Source organism: Lissotriton vulgaris, chromosome 4_1, assembly GCF_964263255.1.
Source record: "Lissotriton vulgaris chromosome 4_1, aLisVul1.2, whole genome shotgun sequence".
Taxonomy (NCBI): domain Eukaryota; kingdom Metazoa; phylum Chordata; class Amphibia; order Caudata; family Salamandridae; genus Lissotriton; species Lissotriton vulgaris.
In genome coordinates this window covers 1,172,957,893-1,172,979,882 of record NC_141691.1, presented here as the reverse complement: position 1 = coordinate 1,172,979,882, position 21,990 = coordinate 1,172,957,893, and the positions used below count along the sequence as shown (strand labels likewise).

The 21,990-nt window shown below is 46.3% G+C and overlaps 1 protein-coding gene across 8 annotated transcripts in view; it reads left to right on the top strand.

Moving 5' to 3' along the window:
- The window catches only part of RELCH (RAB11 binding and LisH domain, coiled-coil and HEAT repeat containing), an 853,871-nt gene that overhangs the window by 180,108 nt on the left and 651,773 nt on the right, over nt 1-21,990 (top strand). For all 8 annotated transcript variants that reach the window (XM_086965401.1, XM_086965404.1, XM_086965403.1 and 5 more), the window contains one exon: nt 16,297-16,388. In XM_086965401.1, coding sequence (XP_086821527.1) covers nt 16,297-16,388 — 92 coding nt within the window. The remainder of the gene's footprint in view (nt 1-16,296; nt 16,389-21,990) is intronic.

The following is a 21,990-nucleotide window of genomic DNA, read 5'->3' as shown; positions in this document are numbered from 1 at the left end:
AATCCCTTATCAAAGACGTCTCTGTTTAATATTACATTGGGTTGGTAGTTTCTATTCTGTTTGAGGTGCATTTCCCTTTCACTGCACATAAAACACTTTGATAGACTTACTTCAAAGGCACCGTGTACGTTGTTATTCGGTTTAAAGTGCGAGGACTTTTCTGTATGTATATAGTATATTGCTCCTGGTTAGACAATTAGAGGCACGCTGTGTTTGAAATCTCTTACTTGCACACATTTAGGAATCGTTTATCTACTTCCTGATCCCTGAACCGGCACTGCAGCACTGCAGCCAATCGCAGTGTGTGGAGGGCGGGCCAGAGACGGGCCACATGGAGAGTCGAGCGGTTAGCGCTCTAGACCTCCGCTTTGGAAAGGCTATTTAGCCCCTCGTCGGCCCCAGCGCGCAGCGTTGGCGCGCAGGGTGGCGCCTACTCCTGCGCCTAAGACGAGCCAAATACCAGCCCGTCTGCGCCCGTCCGTAACAGGACGGGGCTAGGGGCAAGAGACCATGTCGATATCCCCCACCAATAAGAGGAATATCGGTACCACTCGCCTAACCTACTCCTCACAGGTATTATTAGGGCTCAGGGACCAATCATCTAAGATATGTAACGATGCCTTACAATTCGATCTGGAGGGACCCTTTTCATGTTATATTTGTCATACACAGTTCTGTCTTGAAGCAGTGGTCACTTGCCATCAATGGGACCCTGCCACAAGACTTTGTGAATCACACAGACATGTCCCAGCCAAGAGCACTAATCCCCCTTTGGGGAGTAAATATCTGCTTTGCAATGTGCGCTCACTGGTGAAGCATGCAATACAAATATGGGACATGATTTCCACTGAGAAACCGGACATATGTTTCTTAACAGAGACTTGGCTTAAGCCACATTCAGTTCCTGCCATCACATTAGGGATCCCTATGGGATATGAGATAATCAGAATGGATCGCCCTATCAAATTAGGAGGGGGAGTAGCAATTGTATATAAGGAGGAGTTGAACATCACCTTTCTGGAGGAAATTAGTACCCCGCGGACGGAACTGTTGATTTTTAAACTTACCACCGCATCTAGGGAAAATAGAAGGGGTGCAGTACTGTATCGACCCCCAGGTTCGAGTGGAAATTTCTCCATTCTCCTCATGGAGGCTCTTGCACCATTTATAGATGATAAGCAGAGCTTCATATTAATAGGGGATTTTAATATGCATAGCGAGTCAGAGAAATGCATGGAAGCTAAAACCCTCTTAATGGATATGTAACATTTAGGTCTTAAAAAGATTAATCCGGGACCTACACATGAGGTTGGCCATACTTTGGATCTGGTGTTTTCTAACTCCCCCCTAACCACGTGTATGCCCCCTACCCAGGTCGAATGCACTGACCATTTCATTTTAAAATTTTACACTGATGCTATGGACAAGCCGCGCATACAGTTGCCCTTGCCCACTAAAAGAAGACCCTGGCACAAAATAACGGCGGATAACTTTCGCAAAGCCTATCAAGCCCCCTTGATCAATGATCACAGAGGAACTATGTCAAATGAACTTGAACGGTTTGGAAAGGCAGTCAGCGAAGCAATTAACTATACTATCCCGCTGAAAATATATAAACCCCGCCGGGTAGCTAAGGAAGAAATTTGGTATTCCGAGGATCTGAGACTGATGAAACAAAAAACCAGAAAGTTAGAAAAAGTATGGAGACAGTCTCGGAGACCGGAGGATGAACAACACCATACAACCGCTCTCAGTTCTTATCAAAAGGCCATAAGGGCAGCTCGGAAAAATCATATCACGATGCAACTCACCAAGGCAGGGAAAGATTCAAAAGTTTTATACAAGATCTTATAAACTTTTACTAAGCCTGGGGCATGTGAAACCGCAGAGGTTGCATCTCAAGACCTATGCGACGGGATCTCTCAATTCTTCATGAGGAAGATAGATGCTATCTATGGAAATTAATGACCTCAAAGAATATCAAGGTTGTCGATCCCAATAGTCTCTCCCATAATAACACACAACACAAGCCACATGCTAAGTACCTAAAGAACTTTCCCCCTATCTCCCTAGAGGAAGTCACTGCTCTAATGACTGAGATTAAGAGTAAACAAAAAAGGAGCCGGACAGTATACTTTTTTGAAACAAATGCAAACCTAGTATAATGAATTGCTAGGCTGAAAAACCATTTGTGTTTAGTCACTTATTTTTTATGAAAAGTTATGAACAATTTTTTAGCATCAAAGGATACACCACCACATTTACAGAGGTTCACAAATACATTGAATAAACCATATACAATACATACAATCAATAAAACACATATAGACAATTGTGATAACAATAAATATAGACAACTGTGCAAGGCCTCAGCAAATTATGTCAGTGAGGCACCAATCCTGAATGAAAGTTGAACAAGTGGACTAACAAGATGAAAAACTAGCCTACTTGTTTCACCCACCACAAAATACACAGTGAATTTGTCACATGGTGCGAAAAATAGGAAGACACATAAACTAAACAACAGTGTAGAAATGTGTAAATTCTATTCCTATTACGCCCTAGCGATTTGGTATCTTGGTGGAGCTGGACGCCGACGCGTTTCGAACCCAATCAACGATTTACGGGTTCTCCTCAGGACAAGGTGATTTTTTTGATTTTTTGGATGAAAGCTCTGCACCGGCGCACAAGCAGTGGTGAAAGGACTTGTCATTTCACCACTGCTAGGGCGCCGGTGCAGAGCTTTCATCCATCGGTTCTGAACGGTAGAACTCATGCGGTGGCTGCCGCTCGCGTTCGCGCATTTATAAATTCACACTTCTACACACGAAGGCGCTCCAAAAAATAAAAAAAAAACACCGTAGGTGCTCCGGCGCCCCAACTACTCTCCAGTGTTTACCACCCCAAGGGAGTATCCTGACACTCCAAGTATAAGTGACAACGACCCCCCAATCCTTGTCCTGAGGAGAACCCGTAAATCGTTGATTGGGTTCGAAACGCGTTGGCGTCCAGCTCCACCAAGATACCAAATCGCTAGGGCGTAATAGGAATAGAATTTACACATTTCTACACTGTTGTTTTATTTATGTGTCTTCCTATTTTTCGCACCATGTGACAAATTCACTGTGTATTTTGTGGTGGGTGCAACAAGTAGGCTAGTTTTTCATCTTGTTAGTCCACTTGTTCAACGTTCATTCAGGATTGGTGCCTCACTGACATAATTTTCGAAGGCCTTGCACAGTTGTCTATATTTATTGTTATCACAATTGTCTATATGTGTTTTATTGATTGTATGTATTGTATATGGTTTATTCAATGTATTTGTGAACCTCTGTAAATGTGGTGGTGTATCCTTTGATGCTAAAAAATTGTTCATAACTTTTCATAAAAAATAAGTGACTAAACACAAATGGTTTTTCAGCCTAGCAATTCATTATACTAGGTTTGCATTTGTTTCAAAAAAGTATACTGTCCGGCTCCTTTTTTGTTTATTCTTTAAGAGTGGTCCAGGCCGGCCAGGGACAGGACCCAAGCCTTTCCTTTTTTCGCTGAGATTAAGAGTGGCAGCCCCGAGGACCTCATCCCTGCCCGCATCATGCCCATGCTAGCGGAAGTTCTGGGCCCAGAAATCCAGGAGTTAATTAACTTGTCCCTAAGTACGGGAGAGGTCCCGAGGGACTGGAAAAGGGCACTTGTGAGACCGCTGAGGAAAAATACCACCATTCCTTGGACGGAACTCATCAACCTGAGACCTATTTCTCTCCTTCCCTTTATGGGTGAAGTGATTGAGAAATTTGTTAATAGACATTTGTCCAACTATGTTGAGGAGACAGATGGACTGGATCCATCCCAGTCGGGTTTCAGGCCGAGACATAGCACCGAGACCACCTTGTTGTCAGTCGCGGACGATCTACACATGTGCCAGGATAAAGACTACTCTGTTATCCTGGTTCTGTTGGATCTGTCCGCGGCGTTTGACACCGTGTCACATGACATCTTGACCACCAGGCTTATTAACATTGCCCTGGAAGGTGAGGCCCTAGCGTGGCTGAGGAGTTTCCTGACAGACCGCACCCAAACAGTCACCTTGGGTGCCTATCGGTCAGAGGAGTTGGAGATCTCAAAGGGGGTGCCACAGGGCTCTTGTTTGAGCCCTACCTTGTTTAATATCTACGTGGCCCCCCTAGCGAACTTCATGAGGTCCCATGGGTTTATCCCTGTGTCATATGCTGATGACACCCATCTCCTCTTCCCTTTTACACACTTTACCGATGAGGTCAGGAACTCCTTCTCCCAGGGGATGAAGGCAGTGGCCCACTGGATGGCATCTAACTTCCTGCAATGTAATGTTGCTAAAACGGAAGTGATGCTGTTCGGTGAGGCCAAACTCCTGTGATCCCCTGACTGGTGGCCACAGGATTTGGGACCAGTCCCGGAGCCGAAACAGGTGGTAAAAAATCTCGGTGTGCGTCTGGACCAGGAGCTGTCTCTGAAGCAACACAGCAACCAAGTGGTGGGCTCCTGCTTCCATGTCATCGGAATGTTAAGGAAAGTGTTTCCCTTGCTCCCTGACTCTACCAGGAGAACGCTAGTGCAGGCTTTGGTGTTGAGTCGTTTAGATTATTGTAATGGGTTGCTTCTATCAGCTAATGAGGGAGTAATTGCTAGATTGCAGATGGTCCAAAATACCGCGGCCCACCTTGTTCTAAACCAGCCCACTCGCACCCCCTCTAAACCCCTCTTGAACACCCTACACTGGCTTCCTGTCAAGCAAAGGGTGAAGTACAAGACTTGTTGCATAATACACAAGTGTCTTCAGAAGAAAGGCCCTGGGTATTTGTTTAATAAATTTCTCCCCTATAAACCGTTGCGGGCTGGGGGGGGGGGGTGGGCACAACAAGGTATAACAAGCCTCAGGGTTGAAATATATACAACTATTAATACCTTTATCATGCCTGAGACTCTTTGGTTTGTTGACTGGAACAGTCTAGGATTTAAAGCGCTGAGTGCTATATTCGAGCTGACGCTCTGGGGCTGATTCACCCTGGTTGTACTGGGTGTCACTAGCCTGGGCATGGCACGACAAAACAGCCAATAAAGCTATGGGCGGGAGAATGGGCTCTAGGTCACAACGGGAGGGTCGCTCTACTTGATGATGCAATGGGAACTTTAAACAAGGTTACTGACCAGCATAACAGCGGGCGTCAGGCTGTTTAAATAGTAGTACAGACCCCTGTACAGACGCACGTTTGGCAGTATTGGAAAACAGACAATAGCGCTTCCCTCGCGTTGCAACGAGACGAGGGGCACACGCGCTGTTAGTGCTCCCTCTGTCGTCTCCCAGCCGCTACAGCATTGATGCCGCCCGAGACGATTACTAAGTACCGCTGGAGCGATGAAGAAATGCTCCCGCGGTGTCACTTAACCACCAGAATCAAACTGAGCTGAAACACGGGTGACTTAACTGCTGGCGAGCGGGAAAAGAAAGATGAACACTGACTCACTGCCCAATAGTATGGAGACCCGGGCAGTGGTTATGTGTGTCGTGGCTGTGACCTCGCATCCTCCTCTGGAAGGAAGTGAGGTCGGATATTCAAAAAGTTGCTGGACCCGACTCAAGTTAGTGGTGTGCTCTTCACGTCCTAGCATCCGGCAGCATTACCGGCAGCAGTAACGAGGCATTCTGGTGACAACCAGCACGTCTGATTGCAAGTAGGTTCCATGCACACGTACACCACCACTGCCATGCACACACAGACACCACCACTGCCATGCACACACGCACACCACCACTGCCATGCACACACGGACACCACCACTGCCATGCACACACGGACACCACCACTGCCATGCACACACGGACACCACCACTGCCATGCACACACGGACACCACCACTGCCATGCACACACGGACACCACCACTGCCATGCACACACGCACACCACCACTGCCATGCACACGCAGACACCACCACTGCCATGCACACGCAGACACCACCACTGCCATGCACACGCAGACACCACCACTGTCATGCACACGCAGACACCACCACTGCCATGCACACGCAGACACCACCACTGCCATGCACACAGACACCACCACTGCCATGCACACAGACACCACCACTGCCATGCACACAGACACCACCACTGCCATGCACACAGACACCACCACTGCCATGCACACAGACACCACCACTGCCATGCACACAGACACCACCACTGCCATGCACACAGACACCACCACTGCCATGCACACAGACACCACCACTGCCATGCACACAGACACCACCACTGCCATGCACACAGACACCACCACTGCCATGCACACAGACACCACCACTGCCATGCACACAGACACCACCACTGCCATGCACACACACTGCCATGCACACAGACACCACCACTGCCATGCACACAGACACCACCACTGCCATGCACACAGACACCACCACTGCCATGCACACAGACACCACCACTGCCATGCACACAGACACCACCACTGCCATGCACACAGACACCACCACTGCCATGCACACAGGCACACCACCACTGCCATGCACACACGCACACCACCACTGCCATGCACACACGGACACCACCACTGCCATGGAACACACACACACCACCACTGCTATGCACACACGGACACCACCACTGCTATGCACACACGGACACCACCACTGCTATGCACACACGGACACCACCACTGCCATGCACACACGGACACCACCACTGCCATGCACACACGGACACAACCACGAGAGTGCAGAGTAGTGAGTAGTTAGTGCAGAGTAGTGAGTAGTTAGTGCAGAGTAGTGAGTAGTGAGTGCAGAGTAGTGAGTAGTGAGTGCAGAGTAGTGAGTGCAGAGTAGTGAGTGCAGAGTAGTGAGTGCAGAGTAGTGAGTGCAGAGTAGTGAGTGCAGAGTAGTGAGTGCAGAGTAGTGAGTGCAGAGTAGTGAGTGCAGAGTAGTGAGTGCAGAGTAGTGAGTGCAGAGTAGTGAGTGCAGAGTAGTGAGTGCAGAGTAGTGAGTGCAGAGTAGTGAGTGCAGAGTAGTGAGTGCAGAGTAGTGAGTGCAGAGTAGTGAGTGCAGAGTAGTGAGTGCAGAGTAGTGAGTGCAGAGTAGTGAGTGCAGAGTAGTGAGTGCAGAGTAGTGAGTGCAGAGTAGTGAGTGCAGAGTAGTGAGTGCAGAGTAGTGAGTGCAGAGAAGCGAGTGAGTGCAGAGTAGCGAGTGAGTGCAGAGTAGCGAGTGAGTGCAGAGTAGCGAGTGAGTGCAGAGTAGCGAGTGAGTGCAGAGTAGCGAGTGCAGAGTAGCGAGTGCAGAGTAGCGAGTGCAGAGTAGCGAGTGCAGAGTAGCGAGTGCAGAGTGGCGAGTGAGTGCAGAGTAGCGAGTGCAGAGTAGCGAGTGCAGAGTGGCGAGTGAGTGCAGAGTGGCGAGTGAGTGCAGAGTGGCGAGTGAGTGCAGAGTGGCGAGTGAGTGCAGAGTAGCGAGTGAGTGCAGAGTAGCGAGTGAGTGCAGAGTAGCGAGTGAGTGCAGAGTAGCGAGTGAGTGCAGAGTAGCGAGTGAGTGCAGAGTAGCGAGTGAGTGCAGAGTAGCGAGTGAGTGCAGAGTAGCGAGTGAGTGCAGAGTAGCGAGTGAGTGCAGAGTAGCGAGTGAGTGCAGAGTAGCGAGTGAGTGCAGAGTAGCGAGCGAGTGCAGAGTAGCGAGCGAGTGCAGAGTAGCGAGTGCAGAGTAGCGAGTGCAGAGTAGCGAGTGCAGAGTAGCGAGTGCAGAGTAGCGAGTGCAGAGTAGCGAGTGCAGAGTAGCGAGTGCAGAGTAGCGAGTGCAGAGTAGCGAGTGCAGAGTAGCGAGTGCAGAGTAGCGAGTGCAGAGTAGCGAGTGCAGAGTAGCGAGTAGCGAGTGCAGAGTAGCGAGTAGCGAGTGCAGAGTAGCGAGTGCAGAGTAGCGAGTAGCGAGTGCAGAGTAGCGAGTAGCGAGTGCAGAGTAGCGAGTAGCGAGTGCAGAGTAGCGAGTAGCGAGTGCAGAGTAGCGAGTAGCGAGTGCAGAGCAGCGAGTAGTGAGTGCAGAGCAGTGAGTGTGCAGGGTGAACAATTCCAATCCATACCACATAATTCCATTACACACCACATGCATACACTCCATAACACATGGCTAAAAGTCATTGCCATTTACAATGCCATTAGCTCTAACTCAAATAAATCCGAGACCTATTGCATTTCCAATGCTTGTTTGTGTGGATGCTAATTTATATTCTCGTCATTAAACTTTGTTCCAAAGCAAGCGAGACAAAGGCGGAAAGGAGAAGGAAGAGAACAATGGGAAAATAGTTACAAAGGTAGAAAGCTGGAATGAAAAAGAAACTTGAAGGGTTCCATATATAAGAATTGTATGGTGATATAACAAATAAGCTTGATATTTGGCAATTTCTCCACCCAGCAGAGCACTGATGGATTCCGACAAAAGTGAATACTGATTGCATGGCTTTTGGTTATTTAGATGACCTATATTTATTTGAGTCGTATGTAATTCTTACAAAAATAATGATCAAAAATAGCCATTTTTTTCTTGTGCGTTTTGCTTAAACAGTTTAACTTCAGCCATTGCAAGTAACTTGCCTGCTAAAGACTTAATTTAGAGTACAATACGCTAAGAAACGGAGTAGAGACAATGATTACACACTTTGTATATACTGAAGAACATCAGCAATGGTTTGGAAATACAATTATTTGCAGTCTCAGGCTGGATATATATATATATTTTTAATAAAATTGATTAGCATATCCTTTGTGCAAAAACGTCTGATTAAAAAGATCAAATAAGTGGCTTATCTAGAGTTCTGCTAGAGAGGAGTGCAGTTCACTTAGCCCTCAAAATATTTTCTTCCGTCAGTAACATCAGTGGCACTCACAGTGCAATCCATCATCACAGTTTTTTTCCTTTTCTTTTCAGAGAAGTCAGGCTTCAGATTAATCTAAGGGCCTGGTTCCTAAATTCCTGTAGTCCAGAATCTGCATTCTGATTATGCGAGCATTCTCAAAAAGGCAAGTGACCTGTTTGAAAATGCTACAAGAGGATCAGGAGACCTCCTTCAAATGGAAGAGATTTGGTACAAGAACATTGGTCTGTATGTATAGTAGAATGAAGAACAGTGTTCTTACTATACTTACCTGGCCAATCCGGGTTTGCAATTTCAGTTTATAATCTTTCATCAGATAGTCAGTGCAGCCTATAGAAAAGTCTTCTTTAGACATTTCTTCTCATTAAAACTGTGATGATAGGGGTTTTTTTTTAGAAGTCATTAAATCTTCTGTCCTGAAGGAACTTAATTTCCCTTTGAGCTGAATGTAGTATTTTCTAGATAGACAGAGCCTCTTTTTGAACTGATTTATAAATCTGGACTCATAACATATTCCATGAGTTTCACTGGCTTGACACCACTGTAGGGGCCCTCTGGGCCTTATCATAGATCATATATCATCTAAGTACCTGAAGTGTAACACTTGTTTGTTGGTTTCTTCTCCAATGTGCTGATACTTTTATTTTTAGGTCTCGGCTAAAAGACGCGCGTAAGCGCGTCTCCGCCGAGATCTTATGTCAGGGACGATGCTTCCCAGGAGACCGGGTCTGTCGCGCGCTTTGCCTCTCTGGAGGCGATTTCCGCTGGCCACGCGCTCGCGAACGCGCTCAGCTGCTGTCTCCTGGGAAGCAGCTACACCACACGCGCATGCGCAGAAACAGCGACAGACACACACGAGCGCTCATGCACGCACGCACCCACACATACAGCGAACCCAGCGTCGCATGCATACACACACACACACACACGTGCACCGAGCATCCCCCCCCACCCCTCCGTTGTCGCACCCCTCCCCTCCGCCGTCGCACCCCGCCCCCCACCCCTCCGCCGTCGCGCACACACACACGCAGACATACAGGCATTCTCTCCCCCCCCCCCCGCTCCGCTCACCGGTCAAAGGCCCTCCGGACACGCAGACATACAGCCATTCTCTCTCTCTCCCCCCCCCCCCCCCCCCCCCCCCCCCCCCTCCGCTCCGCTCACCGGTCAAAGGCCCTCCGACCGCGGGGCTCTCCCTCGGTGCTCCTCCAGGCACTCCGTGGGCGCGGGCTTCACAAAACGGAAGTCCCGCCCCACGATAGGTTTCGTTTTCTCAGTCCCGCCCCACGTTAGGTTTCGCTTGCAGCTCGTTGGCAAGGTTGCCAGATTGGGCTACTTCCCGCACAATTGGGCGACTTTTTTTCCAGTTGTGCGGGAAAAACCCATGCCAGGCGGGGGGCTACTTTTTGGGCTACTTTTGTGGTCGTTTTGTGCGCAAAAAAGTGGCTTGGGCGGGAGCCCACAATCACACACCTCTCTGAGCGCTTCAGCGCACAGCAGTCACGAACTGGAGCCTGAAGGTCCGATGATTAATGGGCCTGCCTCTGCGCAGGCCGCAGGCACATGATTACCCCGCCCACCCCTCGAGCTGAAGGCAGCCAGGTCTGTACCGTCTCTGTCTGGCACGGCATCCATCGCTGACTGTGGCCTGCCATGTGGGGGGGCCAGGGCCGCCTGTCATTCGTGTAGCATCTCAGGAGCGGCAAGCAAAGACCTGGTCGGTGCCCGATCGTGCAGCCTGCTTCTGTTGCAGAGGTTCTTTAGGTGCCAGTGTATTAAGGTATGATTAATTTAGTTTTGAAGTCCACTTTTCCTCATCTGCCGTTGTCAGCTGCCCCGTCTCTTTCTGTCTCTCTCGCTGAAACAGTGCTTCGTTCCCTTGTGAAATGGATCCAAAAAAAGAAAGAAAAACGAAAAACTTTTGTTGGAAGTGTTTCTGACATTTTCCAAAGTGCAGCCTAAGGGCCTCCTGCTCCTTGATTACCTTATTTTGGTTGAGGCCACATTTCTTACACAAGTTTGCACCACAGGCAGACAACAGATGGAGCAGATGAAGTAGCTAGGAAAAAAGTCTATACATGTATTCCACTGCCTGACATCCACCCATCTGTACCCATATGTTTCAAACTCTGTCCTTCTGATCATCTTATTTGCACTCTCAGGGTTCAAAATACAATAAATAAATAACTAAAGCATTACAGATCGTTCACAAAGTGGCCAGATTAGTTTTCTTAACACCCAAACACAGTAGTGCCACTTTACAGGGTTTGCCAGCGAAGCACTGCTTTTTGTTTTCTCCTCTTTCTTTGAACAGCATTGTTTTCGCTGGGTGATGAGGTGCACCATTCCTGGAGGTACTGCAATACCTGGTTGATGGGTGGAGTGGAAACCGATTAATGTGATCCTTATCCACTTTTTTCCTTATTTTAGTTTATAAAATGCGTACCACGGCTCAGTGTTTTTAAGAATGTAGTCTTTGTAAACCATACTGCTCACGGTTAATAGGATATAATCCATGGACCATGATACTGGTCCCTCCAGAGATCTGTAGTGGTGCTTAAAGTTTCAGTAAAATAGCTGAAGGCAGTGTGGGTGTCTCAGTGGGATAGTATGGTGTTCATTGGGGGATGTGGCACTACGCCAGAGCTGCCGAATTTGGTTCTGGGGAACCAGGTTCAGTCTTCATGAACAGTCCACCAGACCACCCTCCTGAGGGAGCCCATTCCCTGGTAGACCTTAGAAGCCCCAGCTAGACCTTTAGAAGCCCAGGCCCTGCCCCACATCACAGCCCGACGGTGGCACCTGCCGTGAGTGAGAGTCACGACGCCGCAGCCGCACTACAGTGAGTTCGTGAGCTCAGCTGACTGACTGAGTCCGGACTCCGGGGGTACCTCTCCTCGACCTCCGGTAAGTGGGTCTGAGTTACGGACGGTCCCGGGTGGTATTAACTTAAAACTGCCCACAGACTTCTCCCACCCTCAGCTGCCACCTGCCAGCCTTGCCTGTAGACGTTGCTGATTTTGCCTGTCAAGCTTTTATCAGTTTACAAAGCACTTGGAAGGGTCAAGTCAGTGTTCAGGATCTACTCTGCGGAAACTAAAATAATGAATTCCACAACAATGAGATTTGTTATGGTTTTAACCTTTGGGCAAGGGCTGATATATGCATGCATGGGAGATAGTGCAATTCTTCTAAGAAGAACACTATATTGTCGCATTAAACTGGTGTAAGACGAGAAATATCCACTGCAAATGGTCGAGAAATGTCCATTGCAATTGTTTTTGTGCCTGGTTTTCCACTTTTCACTTATTACAGTATGAGCCCCTAAACTGCTCATTTCCAATTATGCTCGTGAACTTTTCTCCTAGCCCTACCTAGAGGAAATTATGGGGGCAAAAGTGTGCAGAATCGCTCCCAAAAAAGTTGTTCACATGTTATTCCCCGATATATACAGCAGACTTTTTGTCTAATTTAAAAAATGCCCAAGTATCTTGTATAAATGGTACTTATTCCGTAATGTTTTTGCTTCGGTTATTACTAGACAAATTGAAATAAGTCCCTAATGGTTATTTACATTTATCTAATAATAACATGCACATAACTGTGTTGTGGATAGTGCACATTTACAGTGGTCTGATTAATGGGGAATAGTTTGTGAGAATGCTAATTGTGCAAGTTTTACTCGCTCATTTCCTTCTCACATACTGATTGGTCCCAGCAGTGACGGCCAAGATAAACCTGTTGGTAATATAGAATGTATATTTGTCCTTAAAATTGTTTCTGATGACAATTTGTGCATAATTTGAGACATGCTAATTTGGGCTGGTTTTTGGGCTGGAACTGGTCTGATTGGGCTTCTTTTGGGCTTCTTTTTGAGCGGCTTTGGGCTTGGACCGGGTCTAAAAATCTGGCAACACTGTCGTTGGGTATAAAAGCTTGTCGATCCAAGTGTGTGTGTATTGCAGATGTTATCCCTTTTTACAACAAACCTTGACCTCACCAGAGATTCGTAATTGTCCAAACATTCCTCTATCTTGGTTAGTTTTTGTGTAATAGGAGATAGCAAGGTAGTTAAAATACTCTCAAATGTCTTCCACTGTTCTAAATCACAGTTCGAGTTAATACCATTTCCCGCTGCATAATTGGTATCACCATCAACCAAATCGGCATTAATTATAGGACTGCCCTCCTCGGGTGAGACACTGTCACGGGTTTTGTTCGACCTTGCCACTTTTGCTCTACAAGGCTCTACAAGGCCTTTGTGGTCCTCCTCCCCGCTTCCTTTTTACTGCCGGTTCCAGAGTTAATCATTTGGTAGAGGTTTTTTTATTTGGGGATGTGGCAGATGCACGTGTAGAGACGCTGGCTGTAATGTTACTTTGGGTCAGTGGCGATTTTGGGGAATCCTCTAGTGTTCCAAGGGGATATGGAACTTCAACGCCAACCTCAATATTAGTCGATGGTATAATAATGATTACATCTTGATGAGCTGGCGAGCGAGCTGTAGCTATAGTCCCTAGGGAAGATCTCCTATTTAATAACTGGACCAGAGACAACAGATGCTCGGTACAGAGGTCCCCTAAGAATAAACTGATCAAGCGTCCCCACCACGCTGCCACCATGAGAAGTACCTAGGTATTTCCTTTCCTGTTTGCTCATCTTTAATAACTTAAGTGAACTTAAGCCAACTGGTAATGCAGAGTAGTGAGTAGTGAGTGCAGAGTGGTAATGCAGAGTAGTGAGTGCAGAGCAGTGAGTGCAGAGCAGTGAGACCAGAGCAGTGAGACCAGAGCAGTGAGTGTAGAGTAGTGAGTGCAGAGTAGTGAGTGCAGAGTAGTGAGTGCAGAGTAGTGAGTGCAGAGTAGTGAGTGCAGAGTAGTGAGTGCAGAGTAGTGAGTGCAGAGTAGTGAGTGCAGAGTAGTGAGTGCAGAGTGCAGAGTAGTGAGTGCAGAGTGCAGAGTAGTGAGTGCAGAGTGCAGAGTAGTGAGTGCAGAGTGCAGAGTAGTGAGTGCAGAGTGCAGAGTAGTGAGTGCAGAGTGCAGAGTAGTGAGTGCAGAGTGCAGAGTAGTGAGTGCAGAGTGCAGAGTAGTGAGTGCAGAGTGCAGAGTAGTGAGTGCAGAGTAGTGAGTGCAGAGTAGTGAGTGCAGAGTAGTGAGTGCAGAGTAGTGAGTGCAGAGTAGTGAGTGCAGAGTAGTGAGTGTGCAGAGTAGTGAGTGTGCAGAGTAGTGAGTGTGCAGAGTAGTGAGTGTGCAGAGTAGTGAGTGTGCAGAGTAGTGAGTGTGCAGAGTAGTGAGTGTGCAGAGTAGTGAGTGTGCAGAGTAGTGAGTGTGCAGAGTAGTGAGTGTGCAGAGCAGTGAGTGCAGGTGCAGAGTGGTGTGTATTGGCAATGTAAATGACAATGCCATTTATTTATGATTTAAAGAAAAAAAAGAAATGTCATAAGCAATGCCAATTGCTCTACCTTTAATGATGCCGAGACCATTGCATTGCAAATGCTTGTTTTCAAGTAAGTCACCATTGTTGGAATTGTTAATGATTAAGGCTGAAATTAACTTTCCAAACTATGTTCCGCCTTCTCATCCACTAAAGCAGCAGAACATCTGCCAAATACAGACTCTCAATTTTGTTTAAAGAAAACCTAGCATTTTAGAATAGGTGCCCAATTTTACCCGTTCCTAAGTGGAAGAGTCATTCTTAAAGAGTCCACCCTAGATGGGGTACTGTGTATTAAAGCTTGACTTACTTTTTGTTGAATTAATAAGTCCTTGAGATCTCCCCTTAGTACAGGTAAAGTTGCTTCTTATTTGTTTCGTAGGGGACAGTTAGTTCAGATCATTTGTCACATTAATTTTGATATATCACCGCTCTTGATACGGAGTCGCAGAATAAGCTGCAGTTTAAATAACCTGTTCTTCAAAGTTTTCTGGTAAATTACTAGTCAGCTTTGCTTCCGTAATACTTAAGTGATACTGCTTTGGAAGTGGTTTTGAATGCAAAATCTGGGCAGGGCTGGAATTGTAACAAAAATTAGCCCTGGGAAAATCTTTTAAACCATCCTTACACTTCAGGAAACCACGGCTACAGTGGCTCCAATGGGCCATGGTTTGGTCAGATCAGCCCATCCTTTTCTGATACAGCCACTAACCTGCAGTCAACCATTAAAATCTTTGAGTGCCAGAATAGCCAGTCCAGAACTGAATATCTGAGATAGAATATCTCTGGCTGCTTATATTTAATCAAATCAGCCTGTTGTTTCACTGTAACTTTGTATGAATTATTTTGCAGTATTGCCATATTTTACCATGAGAGTACCGTAGAAATTTTTTTTTGACAAAAACGTATGCTTGCAGCATTGTAAACAGAAGAGACTCTCTGTAACCCAGAAAGTGCATTTGGAGGAAATTGACTTTGGCAGGGCACATACTTGGTGACTTCAATACTTGTTTTTCCAGTTTATGAAACATTTTAGCATAACGGCCATGACACAGTATCTATGTATTAAGGTTTCTTTTGCCTAACAACATTAATAGCCAAATCAAAAAGAACAAACAATGGATGAAATGCTTAACAAACCCAACATTCTCCGCCATTCACAGATCTGGGTTTAATACATTGTTCTTTTGCTCACCACCAGGGCCAAACTGGGAACCAAAACCGGCCCTGGCAAAGTGCTCGGCCGCCACCCCCTCCCCCCGGGGGGTTTGGGGGTGCGACCGCGCCCTTTGCCAGGGCCTGATTTCAGTCGATTTTGTTACAGGGCCGATTTTGCAGCTATGCTGCAAAAACGGCCCTGTAACAAAAACGGCCCTCAGGGGTCCAGAACCAGCCCCCACCCATGCGGCCCACCAGGGGGATTGCCCGGTGCCCGCAACGGCCAGTCCTGGCCTGCCCACCACGCCCCCCCAGTTTGGACCCAGCCATATGCAAATCATCCTAGGGTATGCCTAGACATGGGTCTCCTGCTCACTTTGCTGCTTGATTCAAGCTAACCTGACTGATATGGGGTGATACCTTGACACCGGTCCCAGGATGCTTGTATCCTGTCCAGGGAGGACCTGGCCTTGCTGTTCCGACTGGACTGTTACCATGGAGAGCAGGGTCAAGACTGATTTTCACATGGCTAGTTCCAAACTGGGGTGGGCTGGGGAGCAAAAAAACTATGTATTACACCCAGATCTGTGACTGGGTGTGAATGGTGGGTGTGTTCAGCATTCCGTCCATCATTCGCTCGTTAATATCAATAGCAAGCTAGAAATATATTGTCTGCCATCTGCGAAGGACAGCTGTTCTCATTATTGAAAAACGTTACGTTTTCAGCAGAATGTATGCTAGAAATGATGTCATTAAGATTTCCTAGAAATTAATTAGTTATTTTCTTCTTTTTCTCTGTACTTTCAGGAATCATTGATAATTCAGGAGCTTGAAGACCAAATTAATACACTATATAGTGAGAAAATGTCCCTGCTAGAACAAATGAAAAAACTTTCAAGGTAGGCTTTGCTAAACCCTTCACCAACCTGTACCGTTTTTTTTAAAACATATTTTTATTGCCATTTGTTTTATGTACACTTACAGTTTCAGAAATTGTACAGTATAGGCAGTACTTCACAGATTTAGTTTAAACCAACTTTGACTTACATTATGTAGTGTACTCTCCCACTTGGTGCTCTATCCTTTGCAGTTAACGCTCTTAAGATTCTTAAACACTATTGTGTTATGTGATCCTATTGTTTCTGTTGATTGGAGCATGTGCCTCCCCTGTTACATGCATTATTCTGTTGTTCACCTTGCCAAATTAGGTTATTGCAGGATTAGCACATCATTAAAGCAGATCAAAAGAATTAAAACAAACCTATAACTAACTCCGATCCTACAGGCCCAACATTGCAGGTATACGCAACGCAATAGAAATGTTTGGTGTGTCTGGATGGAGGTGTACTACCTTGGATGGGTTTGGGATACGGATACATGATCAGTATTGGGGTCTGTATTGTAGCTAGATTCGTAGCACCAGCATCATGTAGGTGGTCCTCTTGGGTGGTCTGTTTTCCTATTCGCCTATAGATTCACAGGTGCATTTGTAAGTACTGTTTCTGTCTCCTCTCCATCCTCTTCACTGATGATCTGTCTCGGGTTCTCCCAGGAATGTGGAGAAGTGTGGCTCACTGGTTAGAGCAGGCAGACCCTGAAGCAGAGGTCAGACCCGGGACCAGAGTTCGATTCCCGACGCGGCAGGGTGTTGAGCTCAAATGTCCACGGACTCGATTATTCTCGCTTCGGTGCCTGACCTAATCATGGGTTCACACTCTGCAACTCTGGGCATTAAGCTTGCTTAATCTCCACAACGGCCCCCCCGCGGCGGGATGCCTGGCTTTCACCTTGGGGATGCCCTGTAGGGGCTATCTCACAGAGAAAAACCAGGACGGGTTCCCAAGGCAAGCGCGGAGATACCCCTTCGGGGGTCGATTCTGGCGCTATATAAGACATGTAATAATAATAATAATAATAATGTATTATCTCCCTCCACCGGTCTGCTATGGGAATCTGCCTCAGGCCTCTCGCATCTTCCATGGATAGTTAATGTAAATGTTAAGGATATTTATACAGCGCACTGTTACCTTGAGGTGCCCTGGCACTAGTTAAATCTCCTGTGGCAAAAAAATGGAAGAAGATTGTTGGGCAAAGAGCCAGGTCTTCAGCTTTTCCTGAAAGCTAGGATGTTTGTGATGCTTCCTAATTGAAATGGCAGGTCATTCCAGGCTTTGGGCACCCCATATGTAGAACTTCTGCCTCCTCATGAAAGTTTTTTTATGCGTGCCACTGATACCAGCCTGGCCCCTAATGAACAACGCGGTCTTTTAGGTGTAGACCCGTGGAAATGCTGTTTTAAATAGTCCGGTCCTGAACCCTGCAGCACCATAAAAACTAGACAAAGGGCTTTGACGCGAACTCGGTTCCTTACGGGAAGCCAGTGCAACTTGTTTATTTCCTTGGCACTAGGCGCAAACCGAGGTGTGCCCAACAGCAGTCTGGCTTCTGCATTCTGTAGTATTTGAAGTTTATTCAGGAGCCTTTGTTGAACATTGAGGGACAGACTGATATAGTAGTCCAATCTCGATATTATGAGAGTCGCGACCACTGTTTACCGGCTGCTCGGGGGCAGGAACGGCAATATTTTACAGATTGTTTTGATCACATAAAAGGTTTTAGACGCCTCTGAATTAACCTGATGACTAAAGGCAAGACTCTTGTCCATTATCACACTCAGGTATTCCCCTTTATTAGCGGACGAGGGGAGAGAACCCGCCTCTTCACCGGGTAGCAGAGATACCACAATTTGTGTGTCATCCGCATATGATGTAAGGACAAATCCAAACACCCTAACAATAGGCGCCAGAGAGGAAGCGTACACATTAAAAAGCTTGGGGCTAAGGGAAGATCCCTGTGGAACCGCAAAGGGCAATGCAAAAGGTTTTGACTGATGATCTCCAAGTGCAACAATTTGTCCTCTGCCTGCTAGAAATTATCTTAAAAGGTCCCAGGCTTTCCCAAGGACCCTGCATGCCTTTAAACGGTCCATCAAACTATTATGATGGACCCTATCAAAGGCAGCGGACAGATCCAGCAAAACCAGAGCAGCCTTACCCCCCGATCCACAGCTCCCCTAATCTCATCTGTGGTCTTAATATGGGCAGTCTCTGTACTATGGCCTTCCCTAAAGCCATATTGGGAAGAATCCAAAGCGTGCGTCTCTGCTTGAAAGGCACTGAGTGCCTGGCCCACAGCCATAGCCCAGTTAGTGACGTCTCTTCTCCAGTCCTCTACCCTTGGCCGGCTATGTCCATGTCAGAGCTATTCGCCTCTTGGTCGGGGCCATGGCCAAGTCTATGAACCTGTTCCCCACCTTCCGCTTTGGTGGGCATCAGACAGGCCCAGCAAGAACCCTTCTATGGAATGATCCACTGCTCTCCCCTGGGTGGTACAGACCTGTATCGTCACTCCCTTCCAAATTATGCTGATTACTTCACAGTCCCAGACCATGTAAAAAGTCTGCATCTTAGATGGTACAATTCAGGCAATTATGCACCTCCCCTCCATGCATTTCCTGCAGTCTGTGTGGGGTCATATGTATAAAATTAAACTGGGTGTATTTCATTCTGGTATTGCGGGACACCGATCTCAGCTAGGCCAACACCTTCCCCCAGTCTCGATCAGTAAGTTACTTGTTTAAGACGTGTTCCCACTTGGCCCTGATCCCAGCCAAGGGTGCCAGAGTAGCTTCTGTTAGCTCCAGGTAGAACTATTTTACTTGGTGTCCAGCTTTACCCAAGGTATGCAATGCATGTAGGAGAGAATGTGTTTTCGGCTCCTCATGGCCTTTACCCCCTAGTGTTCCAAAGGTGCGTATCAGGGCTTCTTATTGTATAAATTGGCCCATTGTGTTATACTAAGTCCTCGAAGGGGATCAAGGCGTTCTCGCAATAACAATCGCCTGCTGTCTCTATCCCTGGTTCTCTTCAAGCAGACAATTGCTCCTGCTCGAATATTGCATGTGGAACTCCATGAGGTAAGCCCACCAAGGGAAGGACTAGTGTGTATCTGAGAGTTTCCACCATTTTGGATGTGCATTGTTTCCAGCATTGTATGGCTGTAGTCTGCAATAGCAACCTATAAGCGGGTCCCTGTTTTGTGGTCCAATATCTTAGCAAGCATATAAGTAAGGCCTGTGCCAACTGTAGATAATATTTTTCCCTCTGTGTTCACCCCATCCAACCATTGCTCCAGCTATTGTAGTTGGGAGACTAAGTGTTAAGAATCAAAATTTAGCACTCCTAAGCCTCCTTCCCTCATCGGGCGCTGTAGTCTTTTCAGGTAAACCCTCTATCGTCCTACCCCCAGACTAAGTGACTCACAAAGGAATCTAATTGTGTAAACCATCTCCTGGGTAGTATTGAAGGAAGGTTAACAAAGAAATATAAGAGTCTGGCAGCATGACCATTTTGGTCAGTGATATGCGTGCCATGATTGTTAGATTCAGGGAGGTCCAAAAAGAAACATAAGAGTGGAGCTAACGGAGCTCTCTATCCAAATTGTCCTCTCTCAGGTTGTCTAACGAGTGATAGATTTGAATCCCCAAGTATTTAAATGTGGTCAGCGCCCAATTAAGGTCTTCCGGTAATTCCGCGGGTTTAGGCAGAGGGCCAGACACAGGAAACAAGAAGTCTTTAGTCCTGTAGACCTGCATTCCCGACACCAACCTGTTCTGTTAACACTGTTGTTGCGTTTTGTTGAGCCTTATTGTCTCCGGCTTTGTTTTATCATTAGTGGTAGCCCCAAGTGACTGAATTGTGGGTGAGCATTGTACTTTAAAAATGTTCAATTTTTAATTTAAGTGCTCTCGGAAAGGGGCAACTGACAACCTCCACACCTCATCAGACGCTTTTCATGCTTCTTTAAACATACCATAGGAACTCTAGTTACATACTGACATTGAGCACTACTTTGCAACTCAGAGGCACGTTGCTCTTTATTGAATGGTTCCTATATTAGTGTCCATCTTTATCTTTCTTTTAAAATAAATAATGTTTGAATTCTGCATGTCACTTCCTTTTTTAGTTAAAATATTACCTATTTATAATCTCACTTTTTAAATCATTAGAAATTGCAACAACAAAAAAACACCAGTTGTTGCATGTGTTCCCTCACTTACTCATAACTGCAATATTCAATGTTGTGTTGTTTTTAGGTGCTAGAGAGGCAAGCAAAACTGGGTGTATGGTACTACCCTCACTAACTTGGTGGGGTTTTAAAACATATGTATTGTATATAGTTCCTGTTCAAAAGCATAAGCCAATAATTTCTGGATAGAGTGGGCTGAACTAGAGTTGCATCTGCTACTTGCTAAAAGAAATTGGGTGACTGTTCTGAGGAGAACAGCTTAAATGTTAAAATACTGTTAATGTAAGTTGGCACCAACACTTATAGATGTGCAGCACTTTAAAATGTCAATAAAGAGGATTTAATAATAACTGCCTCGTGACTTGAAAACTGCATGAAGCAACAGAAAGGTCACTTGATTTTATAGATTTCGATTGCTGCCCGCTACCCCTACAGCAAAAGCAGTCATCAGGAACTCAACCTAAGTACTGTAATAACCCATGGTGGATAAAACAATAATATTCTTTATTGTATTCTAATCAATGCCAGTTTACTAAACAAAAGATGAATTCACATATACAACCAACTTGTGTACCTCAAATCCCACATTGTCCTTGTTAGAAATGAGATTTTTGTTAGGCTAGGGCATGTGCCAAAGCCAGACAGAAACCACCACTCTAGTCAGGATAAGGGAGTTACACTCCTAAAATAATCCCTGCTCACCCCCTTGGTAGCTTGGCACGAGCAGTCAGGCTTATCTTAAAGGCAGTGTGTGAAGCATTTGCAAATAACCAACAGTAATACAGTGTAAGCACTACAAGAGGACACCACACCAGTTTAGAAAAATATCCAATATTTTGACATACTTAAGACAAGAAACCTTCTCCCCACTACACTCTCATAAGCTTTATAAGGAGGTACTGCACTGTAGCTACGCTCAAATTAAAACACCTGTTCTCCCGGGCAACACCTCAGAACATCCACTCACAATGAGCCAACAACAGGTTGGTCACAGACGTCCACTACAAAAATAGACGTTCCTCATAAACGTGAAACAATATGTGCGAGAAGCAAATGACCCCTCACGGAAACACCACCATCGGGGTAACTGGTATGAAATTTCCAGACAGGCCCCTGTCTCATCATCGGTGATCACTTGCTTCTCAAAGAAAAGTGAGAGGAAAGAAAAGGAGTGTCCAAAACAAACAACATATAAAGTGACAAATGGTGAAGTGCAGAAAATTCTGCTAGTGACAAACAAACACAAATCACAGAGTGCTTAAAAACACACACTGCACACCAGTCCCTTAACCAATGTTATTCATAGGGCGGTGATAGTGTGCACTTTAATGCTAAAAAGGCTGGTAGCTAATCATGCATACCATTACCTACTGCCAGCACTGCCAGTTAGATTTATAAGATGTTATAAACAAA